At 48.5% G+C, this 21717-nt stretch overlaps 2 protein-coding genes across 2 annotated transcripts in view; one reads left to right on the forward strand and one right to left on the reverse strand.

Moving 5' to 3' along the window:
* The window catches only part of med30 (mediator complex subunit 30), a 198683-nt gene that overhangs the window by 137203 nt on the left and 39763 nt on the right, over window positions 1-21717 (reverse strand). The window lies entirely within an intron of this gene.
* ext1b (exostosin glycosyltransferase 1b) overlaps window positions 1-21717 on the forward strand; it is a 153039-nt gene that overhangs the window by 126987 nt on the left and 4335 nt on the right. The window contains exon 9 of the mRNA XM_067425085.1: window positions 1117-1277. Within this exon, the coding sequence (XP_067281186.1) occupies window positions 1117-1277 (161 nt within the window). The remainder of the gene's footprint in view (window positions 1-1116; window positions 1278-21717) is intronic.

Raw genomic sequence — 21717 nt, forward strand, 5'->3', positions numbered from 1 at the left:
CCTCTATGGATCCAGACCGAACCGCCCAACCTAAAAATGTTGTGGGCGGGGCTGAGCTCGGCTGGCATCCAGGCTACCCAACCCTAATCATGAGTGTAGATGTCGGATCCGTAACCCTAGAGCCTTATCGTTTGGGCAGGGTTGTGATCTCACTCCTCTCGGATTAAACTCGTCTTTTCAGCCACAAATTCTGCATCCAGGAATGGCGGTCCCTTATCACAGGCAGCAGAGTCAGCTGAAGTCAAACGCTCTCCTCTCGTCTGGAAATCATATCTTTAATCGTGTGTTATCTCCACCACACTGCAGGAAAACTACAATTACTCTTTCTGTCTTGAACCCTGCTTATGTAGTTGGAGACTTGCATGTGAGGCGGTGGGGTTAAAGCGAGGTCTCAGAGTGTGTGTATATGTGTGTGTGGTTCAGTTCACTGCTGACTTCAGCTCCGCCGCTGACACTATTGATGTGTTTCAGTAATTATTTGTTTAAAAGCTTTGATCTTAGAAAAAGGAGGGCATCTTCTCAGCTGGTAGCTTTTAGTGTGTGTGTGTCTTTGTATCTGCTTTGAATGTGTGTCTGTGTCTGCTTTGAGTGTGTGTGTGTGTGTGTGTGTGTGTGTGTGTGTGTGTGTGTGTGTGTGTGTCTTTGTGTCTGCTTTGAGTGTGTGTGCGTGTGTCTTTGTGTCTGCTTTGAGTGTGGGTGTGTGTGCTTGTTTTTCTTAAATATCAGGACACACGTGTATTATGACACAGGTATTATAGGAGAGGGTAAAATATGAGGCCATGTCCCCACTTTTAAAAAGGCTTATAAATCATACAGGAGGAGTTTTTTGAGAAAGAAAAATGCAGAATGTTTCCTGATGGATTGGTTTAGTGTGTGTGTGTGTGTGAGAGAGAGAGAGAATTAGGTTTAGGGGCAGGGGTAAGGGGATAGAAAATACAGTTTGAACAGTATAAAAACTATTACAGCCTATGGAATGTCCCCACATTTCACAAAAACAAATGTGTGTCTTTTTTGTGTCTGAAAAAGCTTTCATTCTTTATTCAGTTGTTCGGTTTTACTCGTTGTAGTGCCGATTTGGCGAGTGTTTTCTAACTCCAGCTCAATGTTTCCTTGCAGGTGGACTTTGCCTTCACGGTGTGGCAGAGTTTCCCAGAGAGAATTGTGGGATATCCAGCCCGCAGTCATTTCTGGGACAATAATAAAGAGCGCTGGGGTTACACTTCCAAATGGACCAATGACTATTCCATGGTTCTCACCGGAGCCGCCATCTACCACAGGTACTGGATTAGAAACAGCTGCCCTCGCAAGACTCATTTTGATAAAAATGAAAGGGTCCATAACACACACAGTTTCTGCCAGTCTCATGTTAATCTTGAGTATCTCTAGAGTAGGGTTGATCCTTTATATTTCCCAAAAGTCTTTAGTTTATAATATTTATAAAAGACAGATACACTGTACTGATTCTGTCTGAAAACAGCCAAGCTCATGGAGGCGTGCAGTGGGCGGAGCTAAAGACACACTTCTTTAGTGACATTGTTGATCTCTTGTCTAAACACAAAACGGCAGCGCCACAGACGGCTCCCGTAACCCGAACGAAGCTTGATGATGGTGTGTGTGTGTGTGTGTGTGTGTGTGTGTGTGTGTGTGTGTGTGTGTGTGTGTGTGTGTGTGTGTGTGTGTGTGTGTGTGTGTGTGTGTGTGTGAGAGAGAGAGAGCGTGAGAGTGTGTGCGCTTGTTCTTATGAAGTATCAGGACACAAATGTGACCCATTACAGGAACCAGGGACACAAGTCGGCAGCTCTACTTTTGAGCAAAATGAGAAGGAAGTGGGTTTTTTTCAAAATATGTGATTTTTCGCTTTTTTGCAGATTCTGTTGAAGTCACGAAGAAGCCTTTCCGTGTTTGAGATAGCAGTGTGTGTGTACATCTTTGTGTTTTCGACTGCCGTTCGGCCGCAGAAGGTCCTAGAACCACCAGACTTGCGCTCCTATCTACGTCTCCGCTCCCCCTATCGGAATCCAGAGTTTCGAGAAGATCGGAGAAACTTGATTTTACGTCCAGAAAAATCTAAGGCATACATACCCCTTTTGTTTTTTTGGAGGGAAATTTTCGAGTTTCTCCAATCTTCTGGAAACTTTGGGTTCCGATAGGGGGCACTGTGACGTAGAGAGGAGCGTTGGTTTGGTGGCCCTTGAGCCTTCCAGAGCTGAACAAGAGCCCAAAACACGAAAACGTCCAATTTCTTATTTATGCTGTGGCCCCAAATAACACGTCCACGGGACCTGCCTTTTCTATGCAAATTAAGCACTCAAATCACCTGAAAGTTAGATGAATATGTTTGTGTGAGTGTGCCCAGTACAGTAGAGGTGTTTTCATCCATAAACATCTCCAGCGGCCCTATCACCCTGTAGCCCAAGACTGGTTTCCCACTGAAGCTAAGCAGGGCTGAGCCTGGTCAGTACCTGGATGGGAGACCAACTGGGAAAACCAGGTAGCTGCTGGTAGAGGTGTTAGTGAGGCCAGCAGGGGTGTTCACCCTGTGGTCTGTGTGGGTCCTGTGGTGTGTGGTGAGCGCACTGGCGCCGTTGTACTGTGGCTGCTATAAACACTGTGTCCAGGGGTCAGTTATTTGGCGGCCATTACGTGATTTGGAATCTGTACATCTTTGTGTTTTCGAATGCTGTTCGGCCCCAGAAGTCCCTAGAACCACCAGACTTGCGCTCCTATCTACGTCTCCGCTCGCCCTATCGGAATCCAGAGTTTCGAGAAGATCGGAGAAACTTGATTTTCCGCCCAAAAAAATCTAAGGCATACATACCCCTTTTGTTTTTTTGGAGGGAAATTTTCGAGTTTCTCCAATCTTCTGGAAACTTTGGGTTCCGATAGGGGGCACTGTGACGTAGAGAGGAGCGTTGGTTTGGTGGCCCTTGAGCCTTCCAGAGCTGAACAAGAGCCCAAAACACGAAAACGTCCAATTTCTTATTTATGCTGTGGCCCCAAATAACACGTCCACGGGACCTGGCTTTTCTATGCAAATTAAGCACTCAAATCACCTGAAAGTTAGATGAATATGTTTGTGTGAGTGTGCCCAGTACAGTAGAGGTGTTTTCATCCATAAACATCTCCAGCAGTTATATCACCCTGTAGCCCAAGACTGGTTTCCCACTGAAGCTATGAAGGGCTGAGCCTGGTCAGTACCTGGATGGGAGACCAACTGGGAAAACCAGGTAGCTGCTGGTAGAGGTGTTAGTGAGGCCAGCAGGGGTGCTCACCCTGTGGTCTGTGTGGGTCCTGTGGTGTGTGGTGTGCGCACTGGTGCCGTTGTACTGTGGCTGCTATAAACACTGTGTCCAGGGGGTCAGTTATTTGGCGGCCATTACGTGATTTGGAATCTGTACGTCTTTGTGTTTTCGACTGCCGTTCGGCCCCAGAAGGTCCTAGAACCACCAGACTTGCGCTCCTATCTACATCTCCGCTCCCTCTATTGGAATCCAGAGTTTCGAGAAGATCGGAGAAACTTGATTTTCCGCCCAAAAAAATCTAAGGCCCTTTTGTTTTTTTGGAGGGAAATTTTCAAATTTCTCCAATCTTCTGGAAACTTTGGGTTCCGATAGGGGGCGCTGTGACGTAGAGAGGAGCGTTGGTTTGGTGGCCCTTGAGCCTTCCAGAGCTGAACAGGAGCCCAAAACACAAAAACGTCCAATTTCTTATTTATGCTGTGGCCCCAAATAACACGTCCACCGGACCTGCCTTTTCTATGCAAATTAAGCACTCAAATCACCTGAAAGTTAAATGAATGTGTTTGTGTGAGTGTGCCCAGTACAGTAGAGGTGTTTTCATCCATAAACATCTCCAGCAGTTATATCACCCTGTAGCCCAAGACTGGTTTCCCACTGAAGCTAAGCAGGGCTGAGCCTGGTCAGTACCTGGATGGGAGACCAACTGGGAAAACCAGGTAGCTGGTGGTAGAGGTGTTAGTGAGGCCAGCAGGGGGTGCTCACCCTGTGGTCTGTGTGGGTCCTGTGGTGTGTGGTGTGCGCACTGGCGCCGTTGTACTGTGGCTGCTATAAACACTGTGTCCAGGGGTCAGTTATTTGGCGGCCATTAATAACGTGATTTGGAATCTGTACGTCTTTGTGTTTTCGAATGCTGTTCGGCCCCAGAAGGCCCTAGAACCACCAGACTTGCGCTCCTATCTACGTCTCCGCTCGCCCTATCGGAATCCAGAGTTTCGAGAAGATCGGAGAAACTTGATTTTCCGCCCAAAAAAATCTAAGGCATACATACCCCTTTTGTTTTTTTGGAGGGAAATTTTCGAGTTTTTCCAATCTTCTGGAAACTTTGGGTTCCGATAGGGGGCACTGTGACGTAGAGAGGAGTGTTGGTTTGGTGGCCCTTGAGCCTTCCAGAGCTGAACAAGAGCCCAAAACACGAAAACGTCCAATTTCTTATTTATGCTGTGGCCCCAAATAACACGTCCACGGGACCTGGCTTTTCTATGCAAATTAAGCACTCAAATCACCTGAAAGTTAAATGAATATGTTTGTGTGAGTGTGCCCAGTACAGTAGAGGTGTTTTCATCCATAAACATCTCCAGCAGTTATATCACCCTGTAGCCCAAGACTGGTTTCCCACTGAAGCTATGAAGGGCTGAGCCTGGTCAGTACCTGGATGGGAGACCAACTGGGAAAACCAGGTAGCTGCTGGTAGAGGTGTTAGTGAGGCTAGCAGGGGTGCTCACCCTGTGGTCTGTGTGGGTCCTGTGGTGTGTGGTGTGCGCACTGGTGCCGTTGTACTGTGGCTGCTATAAACACTGTGTCCAGGGGGTCAGTTATTTGGCGGCCATTACGTGATTTGGAATCTGTACGTCTTTGTGTTTTCGAATGCTGTTCGGCCCCAGAAGGTCCTAGAACCACCAGACTTGCGCTCCTATCTACGTCTCCGCTCGCCCTATCGGAATCCAGAGTTTCAAGAAGATCAGAGAAACTTAATTTTCCGCCCAAAAAAATCTAAGGCATACCCCTTTTGTTTTTTTGGAGGAAAATTTTCAGGTTTCTCCAATCTTCTGGAAACTTTGGGTTCCGATAGGGGGTGCTGTGACGTAGAGAGGAGCGTTGGTTTGGTGGCCCTTGAGCCTTCCAGAGTTGAACAAGAGTCCAAAACACAAAAACGTCCAATTTTCGATTTATGCTGTGGCCCCAAATAACACATCCACGGGACCTGCCTTTTCTGTGCAAATTAAGCACTCAAATCACCTGAAAGTTAGATGAATGTGTTTGTGTGAGTGTGCCCGGTACAGTAGAGGTGTTTTCATCCATAAACATCTCCAGCAGTTATATCACCCTGTAGCCCAAGACTGGTTTCCCACTGAAGCTAAGCAGGGCTGAGCCTGGTCAGTACCTGGATGGAAGACCAACTGGGAAAACCAGGTAGCTGCTGGTAGAGGTGTTAGTGAGGCCAGCAGGGGTGTTCACCCTGTGGTCTGTGTGGGTCCTGTGGTGTGTGGTGTGCGCACTGGCGCCGTTGTACTGTGGCTGCTATAAACACTGTGTCCAGGGGTCAGTTATTTGGCGGCCATTAATAACGTGATTTGGAATCTGTACGTCTTTGTGTTTTCGAATGCTGTTCGGCCCCAGAAGGCCCTAGAACCACCAGACTTGCGCTCCTATCTACGTCTCCGCTCGCCCTATCGGAATCCAGAGTTTCGAGAAGATCGGAGAAACTTGATTTTCCGCCCAAAAAAATCTAAGGCATACATACCCCTTTTGTTTTTTTGGAGGGAAATTTTCGAGTTTTTCCAATCTTCTGGAAACTTTGGGTTCCGATAGGGGGCACTGTGACGTAGAGAGGAGTGTTGGTTTGGTGGCCCTTGAGCCTTCCAGAGCTGAACAAGAGCCCAAAACACGAAAACGTCCAATTTCTTATTTATGCTGTGGCCCCAAATAACACGTCCACGGGACCTGGCTTTTCTATGCAAATTAAGCACTCAAATCACCTGAAAGTTAAATGAATATGTTTGTGTGAGTGTGCCCAGTACAGTAGAGGTGTTTTCATCCATAAACATCTCCAGCAGTTATATCACCCTGTAGCCCAAGACTGATTTCCCACTGAAGCTATGAAGGGCTGAGCCTGGTCAGTACCTGGATGGGAGACCAACTGGGAAAACCAGGTAGCTGCTGGTAGAGGTGTTAGTGAGGCTAGCAGGGGTGCTCACCCTGTGGTCTGTGTGGGTCCTGTGGTGTGTGGTGTGCGCACTGGTGCCGTTGTACTGTGGCTGCTATAAACACTGTGTCCAGGGGGTCAGTTATTTGGCGGCCATTACGTGATTTGGAATCTGTACGTCTTTGTGTTTTCGAATGCTGTTCGGCCCCAGAAGGTCCTAGAACCACCAGACTTGCGCTCCTATCTACGTCTCCGCTCGCCCTATCGGAATCCAGAGTTTCAAGAAGATCAGAGAAACTTAATTTTCCGCCCAAAAAAATCTAAGGCATACCCCTTTTGTTTTTTTGGAGGAAAATTTTCAAGTTTCTCCAATCTTCTGGAAACTTTGGGTTCCGATAGGGGGTGCTGTGACGTAGAGAGGAGCGTTGGTTTGGTGGCCCTTGAGCCTTCCAGAGTTGAACAAGAGTCCAAAACACAAAAACGTCCAATTTCCGATTTATGCTGTGGCCCCAAATAACACATCCACGGGACCTGCCTTTTCTGTGCAAATTAAGCACTCAAATCACCTGAAAGTTAGATGAATGTGTTTGTGTGAGTGTGCCCGGTACAGTAGAGGTGTTTTCATCCATAAACATCTCCAGCAGTTATATCACCCTGTAGCCCAAGACTGGTTTCCCACTGAAGCTAAGCAGGGCTGAGCCTGGTCAGTACCTGGATGGAAGACCAACTGGGAAAACCAGGTAGCTGCTGGTAGAGGTGTTAGTGAGGCCAGCAGGGGTGTTCACCCTGTGGTCTGTGTGGGTCCTGTGGTGTGCGCACTGGCGCCGTTGTACTGTGGCTGCTATAAACACTGTGTCCAGGGGGTCAGTTATTTGGCGCCCATTACGTGATTTGGAATCTGTACGTCTTTGTGTTTTCGACTGCCGTTCGGCCCCAGAAGGTCCTAGAACCACCAGACTTGCGCTCCTATCTACGCCTCCGCTCCCCCTATTGGAATCCAGAGTTTCGAGAAGATCGGAGAAACTTGATTTTCCGCCCAAAAAAATCTAAGGCATACATACCCCTTTTGTTTTTTTGGAGGAAAATTTTCGAGTTTCTCCAATCTTCTGGAAACTTTGGGTTCCGATAGGGGGCGCTGTGATGTAGAGAGGAGCGTTGGTTTGGTGGCCCTTGAGCCTTCCAGAGTTGAACAAGAGCCCAAAATACAAAAACGTCCAATTTCCGATTTATGCTGTGGCCCCAAATAACACATCCACGGGACCTGCCTTTTCTGTGCAAATTAAGCACTCAAATCACCTGAAAGTTAAATGAATGTGTTTGTGTGAGTGTGCCCGGTACAGTAGAGGTGTTTTCATCCATAAACATCTCCAGCGGCCCTATCACCCTGTAGCCCAAGACTGATTTCCCACTGAAGCTAAGCAGGGCTGAGCCTGGTCAGTACCTGGATGGGAGACCAACTGGGAAAACCAGGTAGCTGCTGGTAGAGGTGTTAGTGAGGCCAGCAGGGGGTGCTCACCCTGTGGTCTGTGTGGGTCCTGTGGTGTGTGGTGTGTGGTGTGCGCACTGGCGCCGTTGTACTGTGGCTGCTATAAACACTGTGTCCAGGGGGTCAGTTATTTGGCGCCCATTACGTGATTTGGAATTTGTGTGTCTGTGTTTTTTTTCGACTGCCGTTCGGCCCCAGAAGGTCCTAGAACCACCAGACTTGCGCTCCTATCTACGTCTCCGCTCCCCCTATTGGAATCCAGAGTTTCGAGGAGTTCGGAGAAACTTGATTTTCCGCCCAAAAAAATCTAAGGCATTCATACCCCTTTTGTTTTTTTGGAGGAAAATTTTCGAGTTTCTCCAATCTTCTGGAAACTTTGGGTTCCGATAGGGGGCGCTATGACGTAGAGAGGAGCGTTGGTTTGGTGGCCCTTGAGCCTTCCAGAGCTGAACAAGAGCCCAAAATACAAAAACGTCCAATTTCCGATTTATGCTGTGGCCCCAAATAACACATCCACGGGACCTGCCTTTTCTGTGCAAATTAAGCACTCAAATCACCTGAAAGTTAAATGAATGTGTTTGTGTGAGTGTGCCCGGTACAGTAGAGGTGTTTTCATCCATAAACATCTCCAGCAGCTCTATCACCCTGTAGCCCAAGACTGATTTCCCACTGAAGCTAAGCAGGGCTGAGCCTGGTCAGTACCTGGATGTGAGACCAACTGGGAAAACCAGGTAGCTGCTGGTAGAGGTGTTAGTGAGGCCAGCAGGGGTGCTCACCCTGTGGTCTGTGTGGGTCCTGTGGTGTGTGGTGTGCGCACTGGTGCCGTTGTACTGTAGCTGCTATAAACACTGTGTCCAGGGGATCAGTTATTTGGCGGCCATTACGTGATTTGGAATCTGTACGTCTTTGTGTTTTCGACTGCCGTTCGGCCCCAGAAGGTCCTAGAACCACCAGACTTGCTCTCCTATCTACGTCTCCGCTCCCCCTATCGGAATCCAGAGTTTCGAGAAGATCAGAGAAACTTGATTTTCCGCCCAAAAAAATCTAAGGCATACCCCTTTTGTTTTTTTGGAGGAAAATTTTTGAGTTTCTCCAATCTTCTGGAAACTTTGGGTTCCGATAAGGGGCGCTGTGACGTAGAGAGCAGCGTTGGTTTGGTGGCCTTTGAGACTTCCAGAGTTGAACAGGAGCCCAAAACACAACAACGTCCAATTTCCAATTTATGCTGTGGCCCCAAATAACACATCCACGGGACCTGCCTTTTCTATGCAAATTAAGCACTCAAATCACCTGAAAGTTAGATGAATGTGTTTGTGTGAGTGTGCCCAGTACAGTAGAGGTGTTTTCATCCATAAACATCTCCAGCAGTTATATCACCCTGTAGCCCAAGACTGGTTTCCCACTGAAGCTAAGCAGGGCTGAGCCTGGTCAGTACCTGGATGGGAGACCAACTGGGAAAACCAGGTAGCTGCTGGTAGAGGTGTTAGTGAGGCCAGCTGTGGGTGCTCACCCTGTGGTCTGTGTGGGTCCTGTGGTGTGTGGTGAGCGCACTGGCGCCGTTGTACTGTGGCTGCTATAAATACTGTGTCCAAGGGGTCAATTATTTGGCGGCCATTACTTGATTTGGAATTTGTACGTCTTTGTGTTTTCGACTGCCTTTCGGCCCCAGAAGGTCCTAGAACCACCAGACTTGCGCTCCTATCTACATCTCCGCTCCCCCTATTGGAATCCAGAGTTTCGAGAAGATCGGAGAAACTTGATTTTCCGCCCAAAAAAATCTACGGCATACATACCCCTTTTGTTTTTTTGGAGGGAAATTTTCGAATTTTTCCAATCTTCTGGATGCTATGGGTTCCGATAGGGGGCGCTGTGACGTAGAGAGGAGCGTTGGTTTGGTGGCCCTTGAGCCTTCCAGAGCTGAACAGGAGCCCAAAACACAAAAACGTCCAATTTCTTATTTATGCTGTGGCCCCAAATAACACGTCCACCGGACCTGCATTTTCTATGCAAATTAAGCACTCAAATCACCTGAAAGTTAAATGAATGTGTTTGTGTGAGTGTGCCTAGTACAGTAGAGGTGTTTTCATCCATAAACATCTCCAGCAGTTATATCACCCTGTAGCCCAAGACTGGTTTCCCACTGAAGCTAAGCAGGGCTGAGCCTGGTCAGTACCTGGATGGGAGACCAACTGGGAAAACCAGGTAGCTGCTGGTAGAGGTGTTAGTGAGGCCAGCAGGGGGTGCTCACCCTGTGGTCTGTGTGGGTCCTGTGGTGTGTGCACTGGCGCCTTTGTACTGTGGCTGCTATAAACACTGTGTCCAGGGGTCAGTTATTTGGCGGCCATTACGTGATTTGGAATTTGTACGTCTTTGTGTTTTCGACTGCCGTTCGGCCCCAGAAGGTCCTAGAACCACCAGACTTGCGCTCCTATCTACGTCTCCGCTCGCCCTATCGGAATCCAGAGTTTCGAGAAGATCGGAGAAACTTGATTTTCCGCCCAAAAAAATCTAAGGCATACATACTTTTGTTTTTTTGGAGGGAAATTTTCGAGTTTCTCCAATCTTCTGGAAACTTTGGGTTCCGATAGGGGGCGCTGTGACGTAGAGAGGAGCATTGGTTTGGTGGCCCTTGAGCCTTCCAGAGCTGAACAAGAGCCCAAAACACAAAAACGTCCAATTTCTTATTTATGCTGTTGCCCCAAATAACACGTCCAAGGGACCTGCCTTTTCTATGCAAATTAAGCACTCAAATCACCTGAAAGTTAGATGAATGTGTTTGTGTGAGTGTGCCCAGTACAGTAGAGGTGTTTTCATCCATAAACATCTCCAGCAGTTATATCACCCTGTAGCCCAAGACTGATTTCCCACTGAAGCTAAGCAGGGCTGAGCCTGGTCAGTACCTGGATGGGACACCAACTGGGAAAACCAGGTAGCTACTGGTAGAGGTGTTAGTGAGGCCAGCAGGGGGTGCTCACCCTGTGGTCTGTGTGGGTCCTGTGGTGTGTGGTGTGCGCACTGGCGCCGTTGTACTGTGGCTGCTATAAACACTGTGTCCAGGGGGTCAGTTATTTGGCGCCCATTACGTGATTTGGAATCTGTACGTCTTTGTGTTTTTTCGACTGCCGTTCGGCCCCAGAAGGTCCTAGAACCACCAGACTTGCGCTCCTATCTACGTCTCCGCTCCCCCTATTGGAATCCAGAGTTTCGAGAAGTTCGGAGAAACTTGATTTTCCGCCCAAAAAAATCTAAGGCATACATACCCCTTTTGTTTTTTTGGAGGAAAATTTTCGAGTTTCTCCAATCTTCTGGAAACTTTGGGTTCCAATAGGGGGCGCTATGACGTAGAGAGGAGCGTTGGTTTGGTGGCCCTTGAGCCTTCCAGAGCTGAACAAGAGCCCAAAATACAAAAACGTCCAATTTCCGATTTATGCTGTGGCCCCAAATAACACATCCACGGGACCTGCCTTTTCTGTGCAAATTAAGCACTCAAATCACCTGAAAGTTAAATGAATGTGTTTGTGTGAGTGTGCCCGGTACAGTAGAGGTGTTTTCATCCATAAACATCTCCAGCAGCTCTATCACCCTGTAGCCCAAGACTGATTTCCCACTGAAGCTAAGCAGGGCTGAGCCTGGTCAGTACCTGGATGTGAGACCAACTTGGAAAACCAGGTAGCTGCTGGTAGAGGTGTTAGTCAGGCCAGCAGGGGTGTTCACCCTGTGGTCTGTGTGGGTCCTGTGGTGTGCGCACTGGCGCCGTTGTACTGTGGCTGCTATAAACACTGTGTCCAGGGGTCAGTTATTTGGCGGCCATTACGTGATTTGGAATCTGTACATATTTGTGTTTTCGAATGCTGTTCGGCCCCAGAAGGTCCTAGAACCACCAGACTTGCGCTCCTATCTACGTCTCCGCTCGCCCTATCGGAATCCAGAGTTTCGAGAAGATCGGAGAAACTTGATTTTCCGCCCAAAAAAATCTAAGGCATACATACCCCTTTTGTTTTTTTGGAGGGAAATTTTCGAGTTTCTCCAATCTTCTGGAAACTTTGGGTTCCGATAGGGGGCACTGTGACGTAGAGAGGAGCGTTGGTTTGGTGGCCCTTGAGCCTTCCAGAGCTGAACAAGAGCCCAAAACACGAAAACGTCCAATTTCTTATTTTTGCTGTGGCCCCAAATAACACGTCCACGGGACCTGCTTTTTCTATGCAAATTAAGCACTCAAATCACCTGAAAGTTAAATGAATATGTTTGTGTGAGTGTGCCCAGTACAGTAGAGGTGTTTTCATCCATAAACATCTCCAGCAGTTATATCACCCTGTAGCCCAAGACTGGTTTCCCACTGAAGCTAAGAAGGGCTGAGCCTGGTCAGTACCTGGATGCGAGACCAACTGGGAAAACCAGGTAGCTGCTGGTAGAGGTGTTAGTGAGGCCAGCAGGGGTGCTCACCCTGTGGTCTGTGTGGGTCCTGTGGTGTGTGGTGTGCGCACTGGTGCCGTTGTACTGTGGCTGCTATAAACACTGTGTCCAGGGGGTCAGTTATTTGGCGGCCATTACGTGATTTGGAATCTGTACGTCTTTGTGTTTTCGACTGCCGTTCGGCCCCAGAAGGTCCTAGAACCACCAGACTTGCTCTCCTATCTACGTCTCCGCTCCCCCTATCGGAATCCAGAGTTTCGAGAAGATCAGAGAAACTTGATTTTCCGCCCAAAAAAATCTAAGGCATACATACCCCTTTTGTTTTTTTGGAGGAAAATTTTCGAGTTTCTCCAATCTTCTGGAAACTTTGGGTTCCGATAAGGGGCGCTGTGACGTAGAGAGCAGCGTTGGTTTGGTGGCCTTTGAGACTTCCAGAGTTGAACAGGAGCCCAAAACACAACAACGTCCAATTTCCGATTTATGCTGTGGCCCCAAATAACACATCCACGGGACCTGCCTTTTCTATGCAAATTAAGCACTCAAATCACCTGAAAGTTAAATGAATATGTTTGTGTGAGTGTGCCCAGTACAGTAGAGGTGTTTTCATCCATAAACATCTCCAGCAGTTATATCACCCTGTAGACCAAGACTGGTTTCCCACTGAAGCTAAGAAGGGCTGAGCCTGGTCAGTACCTGGATGCGAGACCAACTGGGAAAACCAGGTAGCTGCTGGTAGAGGTGTTAGTGAGGCCAGCAGGGGTGCTCACCCTGTGGTCTGTGTGGGTCCTGTGGTGTGTGGTGTGCGCACTGGTGCTGTTGTACTGTGGCTGCTATAAACACTGTGTCCAGGGGGTCAGTTATTTGGCGGCCATTACGTGATTTGGAATCTGTACGTCTTTGTGTTTTTGACTGCCGTTCGGCCCCAGAAGGTCCTAGAACCACCAGACTTGCTCTCCTATCTACGTCTCCGCTCCCCCTATCGGAATCCAGAGTTTCGAGAAGATCAGAGAAACTTGATTTTCCGCCCAAAAAAATCTAAGGCATACATACCCCTTTTGTTTTTTTGGAGGAAAATTTTCGAGTTTCTCCAATCTTCTGGAAACTTTGGGTTCCGATAAGGGGCGCTGTGACGTAGAGAGCAGCGTTGGTTTGGTGGCCTTTGAGACTTCCAGAGTTGAACAGGAGCCCAAAACACAACAACGTCCAATTTCCGATTTATGCTGTGGCCCCAAATAACACATCCACGGGACCTGCCTTTTCTGTGCAAATTAAGCACTCAAATCACCTGAAAGTTAGATGAATGTGTTTGTGTGAGTGTGCCCGGTACAGTAGAGGTGTTTTCATCCATAAACATCTCCAGCGGCCCTATCACCCTGTAGCCCAAGACTGATTTCCCACTGAAGCTAAGCAGGGCTGAGCCTGGTCAGTACCTGGATGGGAGACCAACTGGGAAAACCAGGTAGCTGCTGGTAGAGGTGTTAGTGAGGCCAACAGGGGTGTTCACCCTGTGGTCTGTGTGGGTCCTGTGGTGTGTGGTGAGCGCACTGGCGCCGTTGTACTGTGGCTGCTATAAACACTGTGTCCTGGGGTCAGTTATTTGGCGGCCATTACGTGATTTGGAATCTGTACATCTTTGTGTTTTCGAATGTTGTTCGGCCCCAGAAGGTCCTAGAACCACCAGACTTGCGCTCCTATCTACGTCTCCGCTCGCCCTATCGGAATCCAGAGTTTCGAGAAGATCGGAGAAACTTGATTTTCCGCCCAAAAAAATCTAAGGCATACATACATACCCCTTTTGTTTTTTTGGAGGGAAATTTTCGAGTTTCTCCAATCTTCTGGAAACTTTGGGTTCCGATAGGGGGCGCTGTGACGTAGAGAGGAGCGTTGGTTTGGTGGCCCTTGAGCCTTCCAGAGCTGAACAAGAGCCCAAAACACGAAAACGTCCAATTTCTTATTTATGCTGTGGCCCCAAATAACACGTCCACGGGACCTGCCTTTTCTATGCAAATTAAGCACTCAAATCACCTGAAAGTTAAATGAATATGTTTGTGTGAGTGTGCCCAGTACAGTAGAGGTGTTTTCATCCATAAACATCTCCAGCAGTTATATCACCCTGTAGCCCAAGACTGGTTTCCCACTGAAGCTAAGAAGGGCTAAGCCTGGTCAGTACCTGGATGGGAGACCAACTGGGAAAAAACCAGGTAGCTGCTGGTAGAGGTGTTAGTGAGGCCAACAGGGGTGCTCACCCTGTGGTCTGTGTGGGTCCTGTGGTGTGTGGTGAGCGCACTGGTGCCGTTGTACTGTGGCTGCTATAAACACTGTGTCCAGGGGGTCAGTTATTTGGCGCCCATTACGTGATTTGGAATCTGTACGTCTTTGTGTTTTCGACTGCCGTTCGGCCCCAGAAGGTCCTAGAACCACCAGACTTGCTCTCCTATCTACATCTCCGCTCCCCCTATCGGAATCCAGAGTTTCGAGAAGATCAGAGAAACTTGATTTTCCGCCCAAAAAAATCTAAGGCATACATACCCCTTTTGTTTTTTTGGAGGAAAATTTTCGAGTTTCTCCAATCTTCTGGAAACTTTGGGTTCCGATAAGGGGCGCTGTGACGTAGAGAGCAGCGTTGGTTTGGTGGCCTTTGAGACTTCCAGAGTTGAACAGGAGCCCAAAACACAACAACATCCAATTTCCGATTTATGCTGTGGCCCCAAATAACACATCCACGGGACCTGCCTTTTCTATGCAAATTAAGCACTCAAATCATCTGAAAGTTAGATGAATGTGTTTGTGTGAGTGTGCCCAGTACAGTAGAGGTGTTTTCATCCATAAACATCTCCAGCAGTTATATCACCCTGTAGCCCAAGACTGGTTTACCACTGAAGCTAAGCAGGGCTGAGCCTGGTCAGTACCTGGATGGGAGACCAACTGGGAAAACCAGGTAGCTGCTGGTAGAGGTGTTAGTGAGGCCAGCTGGGGGTGCTCACCCTGTGGTCTGTGTGGGTCCTGTGGTGTGCGCACTGGCGCCGTTGTACTGTGGCTGCTATAAACACTGTGTCCAGGGGGTCAGTTATTTGGCGCCCATTACGTAATTTGGAATCTGTACGTCTTTGTGTTTTCGACTGCCGTTCGGCCCCAGAAGGTCCTAGAACCACCAGACTTGCGCTCCTATCTACGTCTCCGCTCCCCCTATTGGAATCCAGAGTTTCGAGAAGATCGGAGAAACTTGATTTTCCGCCCAAAAAAATCTAAGGCATACATACCCCTTTTGTTTTTTTGGAGGGAAATTTTCGAGTTTCTCCAATCTTCTGGAAACTTTGGGTTCCGATAGGGGGCGCTGTGACGTAGAGAGGAGCGTTGGTTTGGTGGCCCTTGAGCCTTCCAGAGCTGAACAAGAGCCCAAAATACAAAAACGTCCAATTTCTTATTTATGCTGTTGCCCCAAATAACACGTCCACGGGACCTGCCTTTTCTATGCAAATTAAGCACTCAAATCACCTGAAAGTTAGATGAATGTGTTTGTGTGAGTGTGCCCAGTACAGTAGAGGTGTTTTCATCCATAAACATCTCCAGCAGTTATATCACCCTGTAGCCCAAGACTGATTTCCCACTGAAGCTAAGCAGGGCTGAGCCTGGTCAGTACCTGGATGGGAGACCAACTGGGAAAACCAGGTAGCTACTGGTAGAGGTGTTAGTGAGGCCAGCAGGGGGTGCTCACCCTGTGGTCTGTGTGGGTCCTGTGGTGTGTGGTGTGCGCACTGGTGCCGTTGTACTGTGGCTGCTATAAACCGTAGTGTGGCTGCTATAAACCCTGTACGTCCAGGGGGTCAGTTATTTGGCGCCCATTACGTGATTTGGAATCTGTACGTCTTTGTGTTTTTTCGACTGCCGTTCGGCCCCAGAAGGTCCTAGAACCACCAGACTTGCGCTCCTATCTACGTCTCCGCTCCCCCTATTGGAATCCAGAGTTTCGAGAAGTTCGGAGAAACTTGATTTTCCGCCCAAAAAATCTAAGGCATACATACCCCTTTTGTTTTTTTGGAGGAAAATTTTCGAGTTTCTCCAATCTTCTGGAAACTTTGGGTTCCGATAGGGGGCGCTGTGACGTAGAGAGGAGCGTTGGTTTGGTGGCCCTTGAGCCTTCCAGAGCTGAACAAGAGCCCAAAATACAAAAACGTCCAATTTCCGATTTATGCTGTGGCCCCAAATAACACATCCACGGGACCTGCCTTTTCTGTGCAAATTAAGCACTCAAATCAACTGAAAGTTAAATGAATGTGTTTGTGTGAGTGTGCCCGGTACAGTAGAGGTGTTTTCATCCATAAACATCTCCAGCAGCTCTATCACCCTGTAGCCCAAGACTGGTTTCCCACTGAAGCTAAGCAGGGCTGAGCCTGGTCAGTACCTGGATGGGAGACCAACTGGGAAAACCAGGTAGCTGCTGGTAGAGGTGTTAGTGAGGCCAGCAGGGGTGTTCACCCTGTGGTCTGTGTGGGTCCTGTGGTGTGTGGTGAGCGCACTGGCGCCGTTGTACTGTGGCTGCTATAAACACTGTGTCCAGGGGTCAGTTATTTGGCGGCCATTCCGTGATTTGGAATCTGTACATCTTTGTGTTTTCAAATGCTGTTCGGCCCCAGAAGGTCCTAGAACCACCAGACTTGCGCTCCTATCTACGTCTCCGCTCGCCCTATCGGAATCCAGAGTTTCGAGAAGATCGGAAAAACTTGATTTTCCGCCCAAAAAAATCTAAGGCATACATACCCCTTTTGTTTTTTTGGAGGAAAATTTTCGAGTTTCTCCAATCTTCTGGAAACTTTGGGTTCCGATAGGGGGCGCTGTGACGTAGAGAGGAGCGTTGGTTTGGTGGCCCTTGAGCCTTCCAGAGCTGAACAAGAGCCCAAAATACAAAAACGTCCAATTTCTTATTTATGCTGTTGCCCCAAATAACACGTCCACGGGACCTGCCTTTTCTATGCAAATTAAGCACTCAAATCACCTGAAAGTTAGATGAATGTGTTTGTGTGAGTGTGCCCAGTACAGTAGAGATGTTTTCATCCATAAACATCTCCAGCAGTTATATCACCCTGTAGCCCAAGACTGATTTCCCACTGAAGCTAAGCAGGGCTGAGCCTGGTCAGTACCTGGATGGGAGACCAACTGGGAAAACCAGGTAGCTGCTGGTAGAGGTGTTAGTCAGGCCAGCAGGGGTGTTCACCCTGTGGTCTGTGTGGGTCCTGTGGTGTGCGCACTGGCGCCGTTGTACTGTGGCTGCTATAAACAGTGTCCAGGGGTCAGTTATTTGGCGGCCATTACGTGATTTGGAATCTGTACATATTTGTGTTTTCGAATGCTGTTCGGCCCCAGAAGGTCCTAGAACCACCAGACTTGCGCTCCTATCTACGTCTCCGCTCGCCCTATCGGAATCCAGAGTTTCGAGAAGATCGGAGAAACTTGATTTTCCGCCCAAAAAAATCTAAGGCATACATACCCCTTTTGTTTTTTTGGAGGGAAATTTTCGAGTTTCTCCAATCTTCTGGAAACTTTGGGTTCCGATAGGGGGCACTGAGACGTAGAGAGGAGCGTTGGTTTGGTGGCCCTTGAGCCTTCCAGAGCTGAACAAGAGCCCAAAACACGAAAACGTCCAATTTCTTATTTATGCTGTGGCCCCAAATAACACGTCCACGGGACCTGCCTTTTCTATGCAAATTAAGCACTCAAATCACCTGAAAGTTAAATGAATATGTTTGTGTGAGTGTGCCCAGTACAGTAGAGGTGTTTTCATCCATAAACATCTCCAGCAGTTATATCACCCTGTAGCCCAAGACTGGTTTCCCACTGAAGCTAAGCAGGGCTGAGCCTGGTCAGTACCTGGATGGGAGACCAACTGGGAAAACCAGGTAGCTGCTGGTAGAGGTGTTAGTGAGGCCAGCAGGGGGTGCTCACCCTGTGGTCTGTGTGGGTCCTGTGGTGTGTGCACTGGCGCCGTTGTACTGTGGCTGCTATAAACACTGTGTCCAGGGGTCAGTCCAGGACCCATTACGTGATTTGGAATCTGTACATATTTGTGTTTTCGAATGCTGTTCGGCCCCAGAAGGTCCTAGAACCACCAGACTTGCGCTCCTATCTACGTCTCCGCTCGCCCTATCGGAATCCAGAGTTTCGAGAAGATCGGAGAAACTTGATTTTCCGCCCAAAAAAATCTAAGGCATACATACCCCTTTTGTTTTTTTGGAGGGAAATTTTCGAGTTTCTCCAATCTTCTGGAAACTTTGGGTTCCGATAGGGGGCACTGTGACGTAGAGAGGAGCGTTGGTTTGGTGGCCCTTGAGCCTTCCAGAGCTGAACAAGAGCCCAAAACACGAAAACGTCCAATTTCTTATTTTTGCTGTGGCCCCAAATAACACGTCCACGGGACCTGCTTTTTCTATGCAAATTAAGCACTCAAATCACCTGAAAGTTAAATGAATATGTTTGTGTGAGTGTGCCCAGTACAGTAGAGGTGTTTTCATCCATAAACATCTCCAGCAGTTATATCACCCTGTAGCCCAAGACTGGTTTCCCACTGAAGCTAAGAAGGGCTGAGCCTGGTCAGTACCTGGATGCGAGACCAACTGGGAAAACCAGGTAGCTGCTGGTAGAGGTGTTAGTGAGGCCAGCAGGGGTGCTCACCCTGTGGTCTGTGTGGGTCCTGTGGTGTGTGGTGTGCGCACTGGTGCCGTTGTACTGTGGCTGCTATAAACACTGTGTCCAGGGGGTCAGTTATTTGGCGGCCATTACGTGATTTGGAATCTGTACGTCTTTGTGTTTTCGACTGCCGTTCGGCCCCAGAAGGTCCTAGAACCACCAGACTTGCTCTCCTATCTACCTCTCCGCTCCCCCTATCGGAATCCAGAGTTTCGAGAAGATCAGAGAAACTTGATTTTCCGCCCAAAAAAATCTAAGGCATACATACCCCTTTTGTTTTTTTGGAGGAAAATTTTCGAGTTTCTCCAATCTTCTGGAAACTTTGGGTTCCGATAAGGGGCGCTGTGACGTAGAGAGCAGCGTTGGTTTGGTGGCCTTTGAGACTTCCAGAGTTGAACAGGAGCCCAAAACACAACAACATCCAATTTCCGATTTATGCTGTGGCCCCAAATAACACATCCACGGGACCTGCCTTTTCTATGCAAATTAAGCACTCAAATCATCTGAAAGTTAGATGAATGTGTTTGTGTGAGTGTGCCCAGTACAGTAGAGGTGTTTTCATCCATAAACATCTCCAGCAGTTATATCACCCTGTAGCCCAAGACTGGTTTCCCACTGAAGCTAAGCAGGGCTGAGCCTGGTCAGTACCTGGATGGGAGACCAACTGGGAAAACCAGGTAGCTGCTGGTAGAGGTGTTAGTGAGGCCAGCTGGGGGTGCTCACCCTGTGGTCTGTGTGGGTCCTGTGGTGTGCGCACTGGCGCCGTTGTACTGTGGCTGCTATAAACACTGTGTCCAGGGGGTCAGTTATTTGGCGCCCATTACGTAATTTGGAATCTGTACGTCTTTGTGTTTTCGACTGCCGTTCGGCCCCAGAAGGTCCTAGAACCACCAGACTTGCGCTCCTATCTACGTCTCCGCTCCCCCTATTGGAATCCAGAGTTTCGAGAAGATCGGAGAAACTTGATTTTCCGCCCAAAAAAATCTAAGGCATACATACCCCTTTTGTTTTTTTGGAGGGAAATTTTCGAGTTTCTCCAATCTTCTGGAAACTTTGGGTTCCGATAGGGGGCGCTGTGACGTAGAGAGGAGCGTTGGTTTGGTGGCCCTTGAGCCTTCCAGAGCTGAACAAGAGCCCAAAATACAAAAACGTCCAATTTCTTATTTATGCTGTTGCCCCAAATAACACGTCCACGGGACCTGCCTTTTCTATGCAAATTAAGCACTCAAATCACCTGAAAGTTAGATGAATGTGTTTGTGTGAGTGTGCCCAGTACAGTAGAGGTGTTTTCATCCATAAACATCTCCAGCAGTTATATCACCCTGTAGCCCAAGACTGATTTCCCACTGAAGCTAAGCAGGGCTGAGCCTGGTCAGTACCTGGATGCGAGACCAACTGGGAAAACCAGGTAGCTACTGGTAGAGGTGTTAGTGAGGCCAGCAGGGGGTGCTCACCCTGTGGTCTGTGTGGGTCCTGTGGTGTGTGGTGTGCGCACTGGTGCCGTTGTACTGTGGCTGCTATAAACCCTGTACGTCCAGGGGGTCAGTTATTTGGCGCCCATTACGTGATTTGGAATCTGTACGTCTTTGTGTTTTTTCGACTGCCGTTCGGCCCCAGAAGGTCCTAGAACCACCAGACTTGCGCTCCTATCTACGTCTCCGCTCCCCCTATTGGAATCCAGAGTTTCGAGAAGTTCGGAGAAACTTGATTTTCCGCCCAAAAAATCTAAGGCATACATACCCCTTTTGTTTTTTTGGAGGAAAATTTTCGAGTTTCTCCAATCTTCTGGAAACTTTGGGTTCCGATAGGGGGCGCTGTGACGTAGAGAGGAGCGTTGGTTTGGTGGCCCTTGAGCCTTCCAGAGCTGAACAAGAGCCCAAAATACAAAAACGTCCAATTTCCGATTTATGCTGTGGCCCCAAATAACACATCCACGGGACCTGCCTTTTCTGTGCAAATTAAGCACTCAAATCACCTGAAAGTTAAATGAATGTGTTTGTGTGAGTGTGCCCGGTACAGTAGAGGTGTTTTCATCCATAAACATCTCCAGCAGCTCTATCACCCTGTAGCCCAAGACTGGTTTCCCACTGAAGCTAAGCAGGGCTGAGCCTGGTCAGTACCTGGATGGGAGACCAACTGGGAAAACCAGGTAGCTGCTGGTAGAGGTGTTAGTCAGGCCAGCAGGGGTGTTCACCCTGTGGTCTGTGTGGGTCCTGTGGTGTGTGGTGAGCGCACTGGCGCCGTTGTACTGTGGCTGCTATAAACACTGTGTCCAGGGGTCAGTTATTTGGCGGCCATTCCGTGATTTGGAATCTGTACATCTTTGTGTTTTCAAATGCTGTTCGGCCCCAGAACGTCCTAGAACCACCAGACTTGCGCTCCTATCTACGTCTCCGCTCGCCCTATCGGAATCCAGAGTTTCGAGAAGATCGGAGAAACTTGATTTTCCGCCCAAAAAAATCTAAGGCATACATACCCCTTTTGTTTTTTTGGAGGGAAATTTTCGAGTTTCTCCAATCTTCTGGAAACTTTGGGTTTAGATAGGGGGCGCTGTGACGTAGAGGGGAGCGTTGGTTTGGTGGCCCTTGAGGCTTCCAGAGCTGAACAGGAGCCCAAAACACAAAAACGTCCAATTTCTTATGTATGCTGTGGCCCCAAATAACACGTTCACAGGACCTGCCTTTTCTATGCAAATTAAGCACTCAAATCACCTGAAAGTTAGATGAATGTGTTTGTGTGAGTGTGCCCGGTACAGTAGAGGTGTTTTCATCCATAAACATCTCCAGCAGTTATATCACCCTGTAGCCCAAGACTGATTTCCCACTGAAGCTAAGCAGGGCTGAGCCTGGTCAGTACCTGGATGGGAGACCAACTGGGAAAACCAGGTAGCTGCTGGTAGAGGTGTTAGTGAGGCCAACAGGGGGTGCTCACCCTGTGGTCTGTGTGGGTCCTGTGGTGTGTGGTGAGCGCACTGG

The sequence above is a fragment of the Pseudorasbora parva genome, chromosome 19 (genome assembly GCF_024679245.1).
Source record: "Pseudorasbora parva isolate DD20220531a chromosome 19, ASM2467924v1, whole genome shotgun sequence".
NCBI lineage: Eukaryota > Metazoa > Chordata > Actinopteri > Cypriniformes > Gobionidae > Pseudorasbora > Pseudorasbora parva.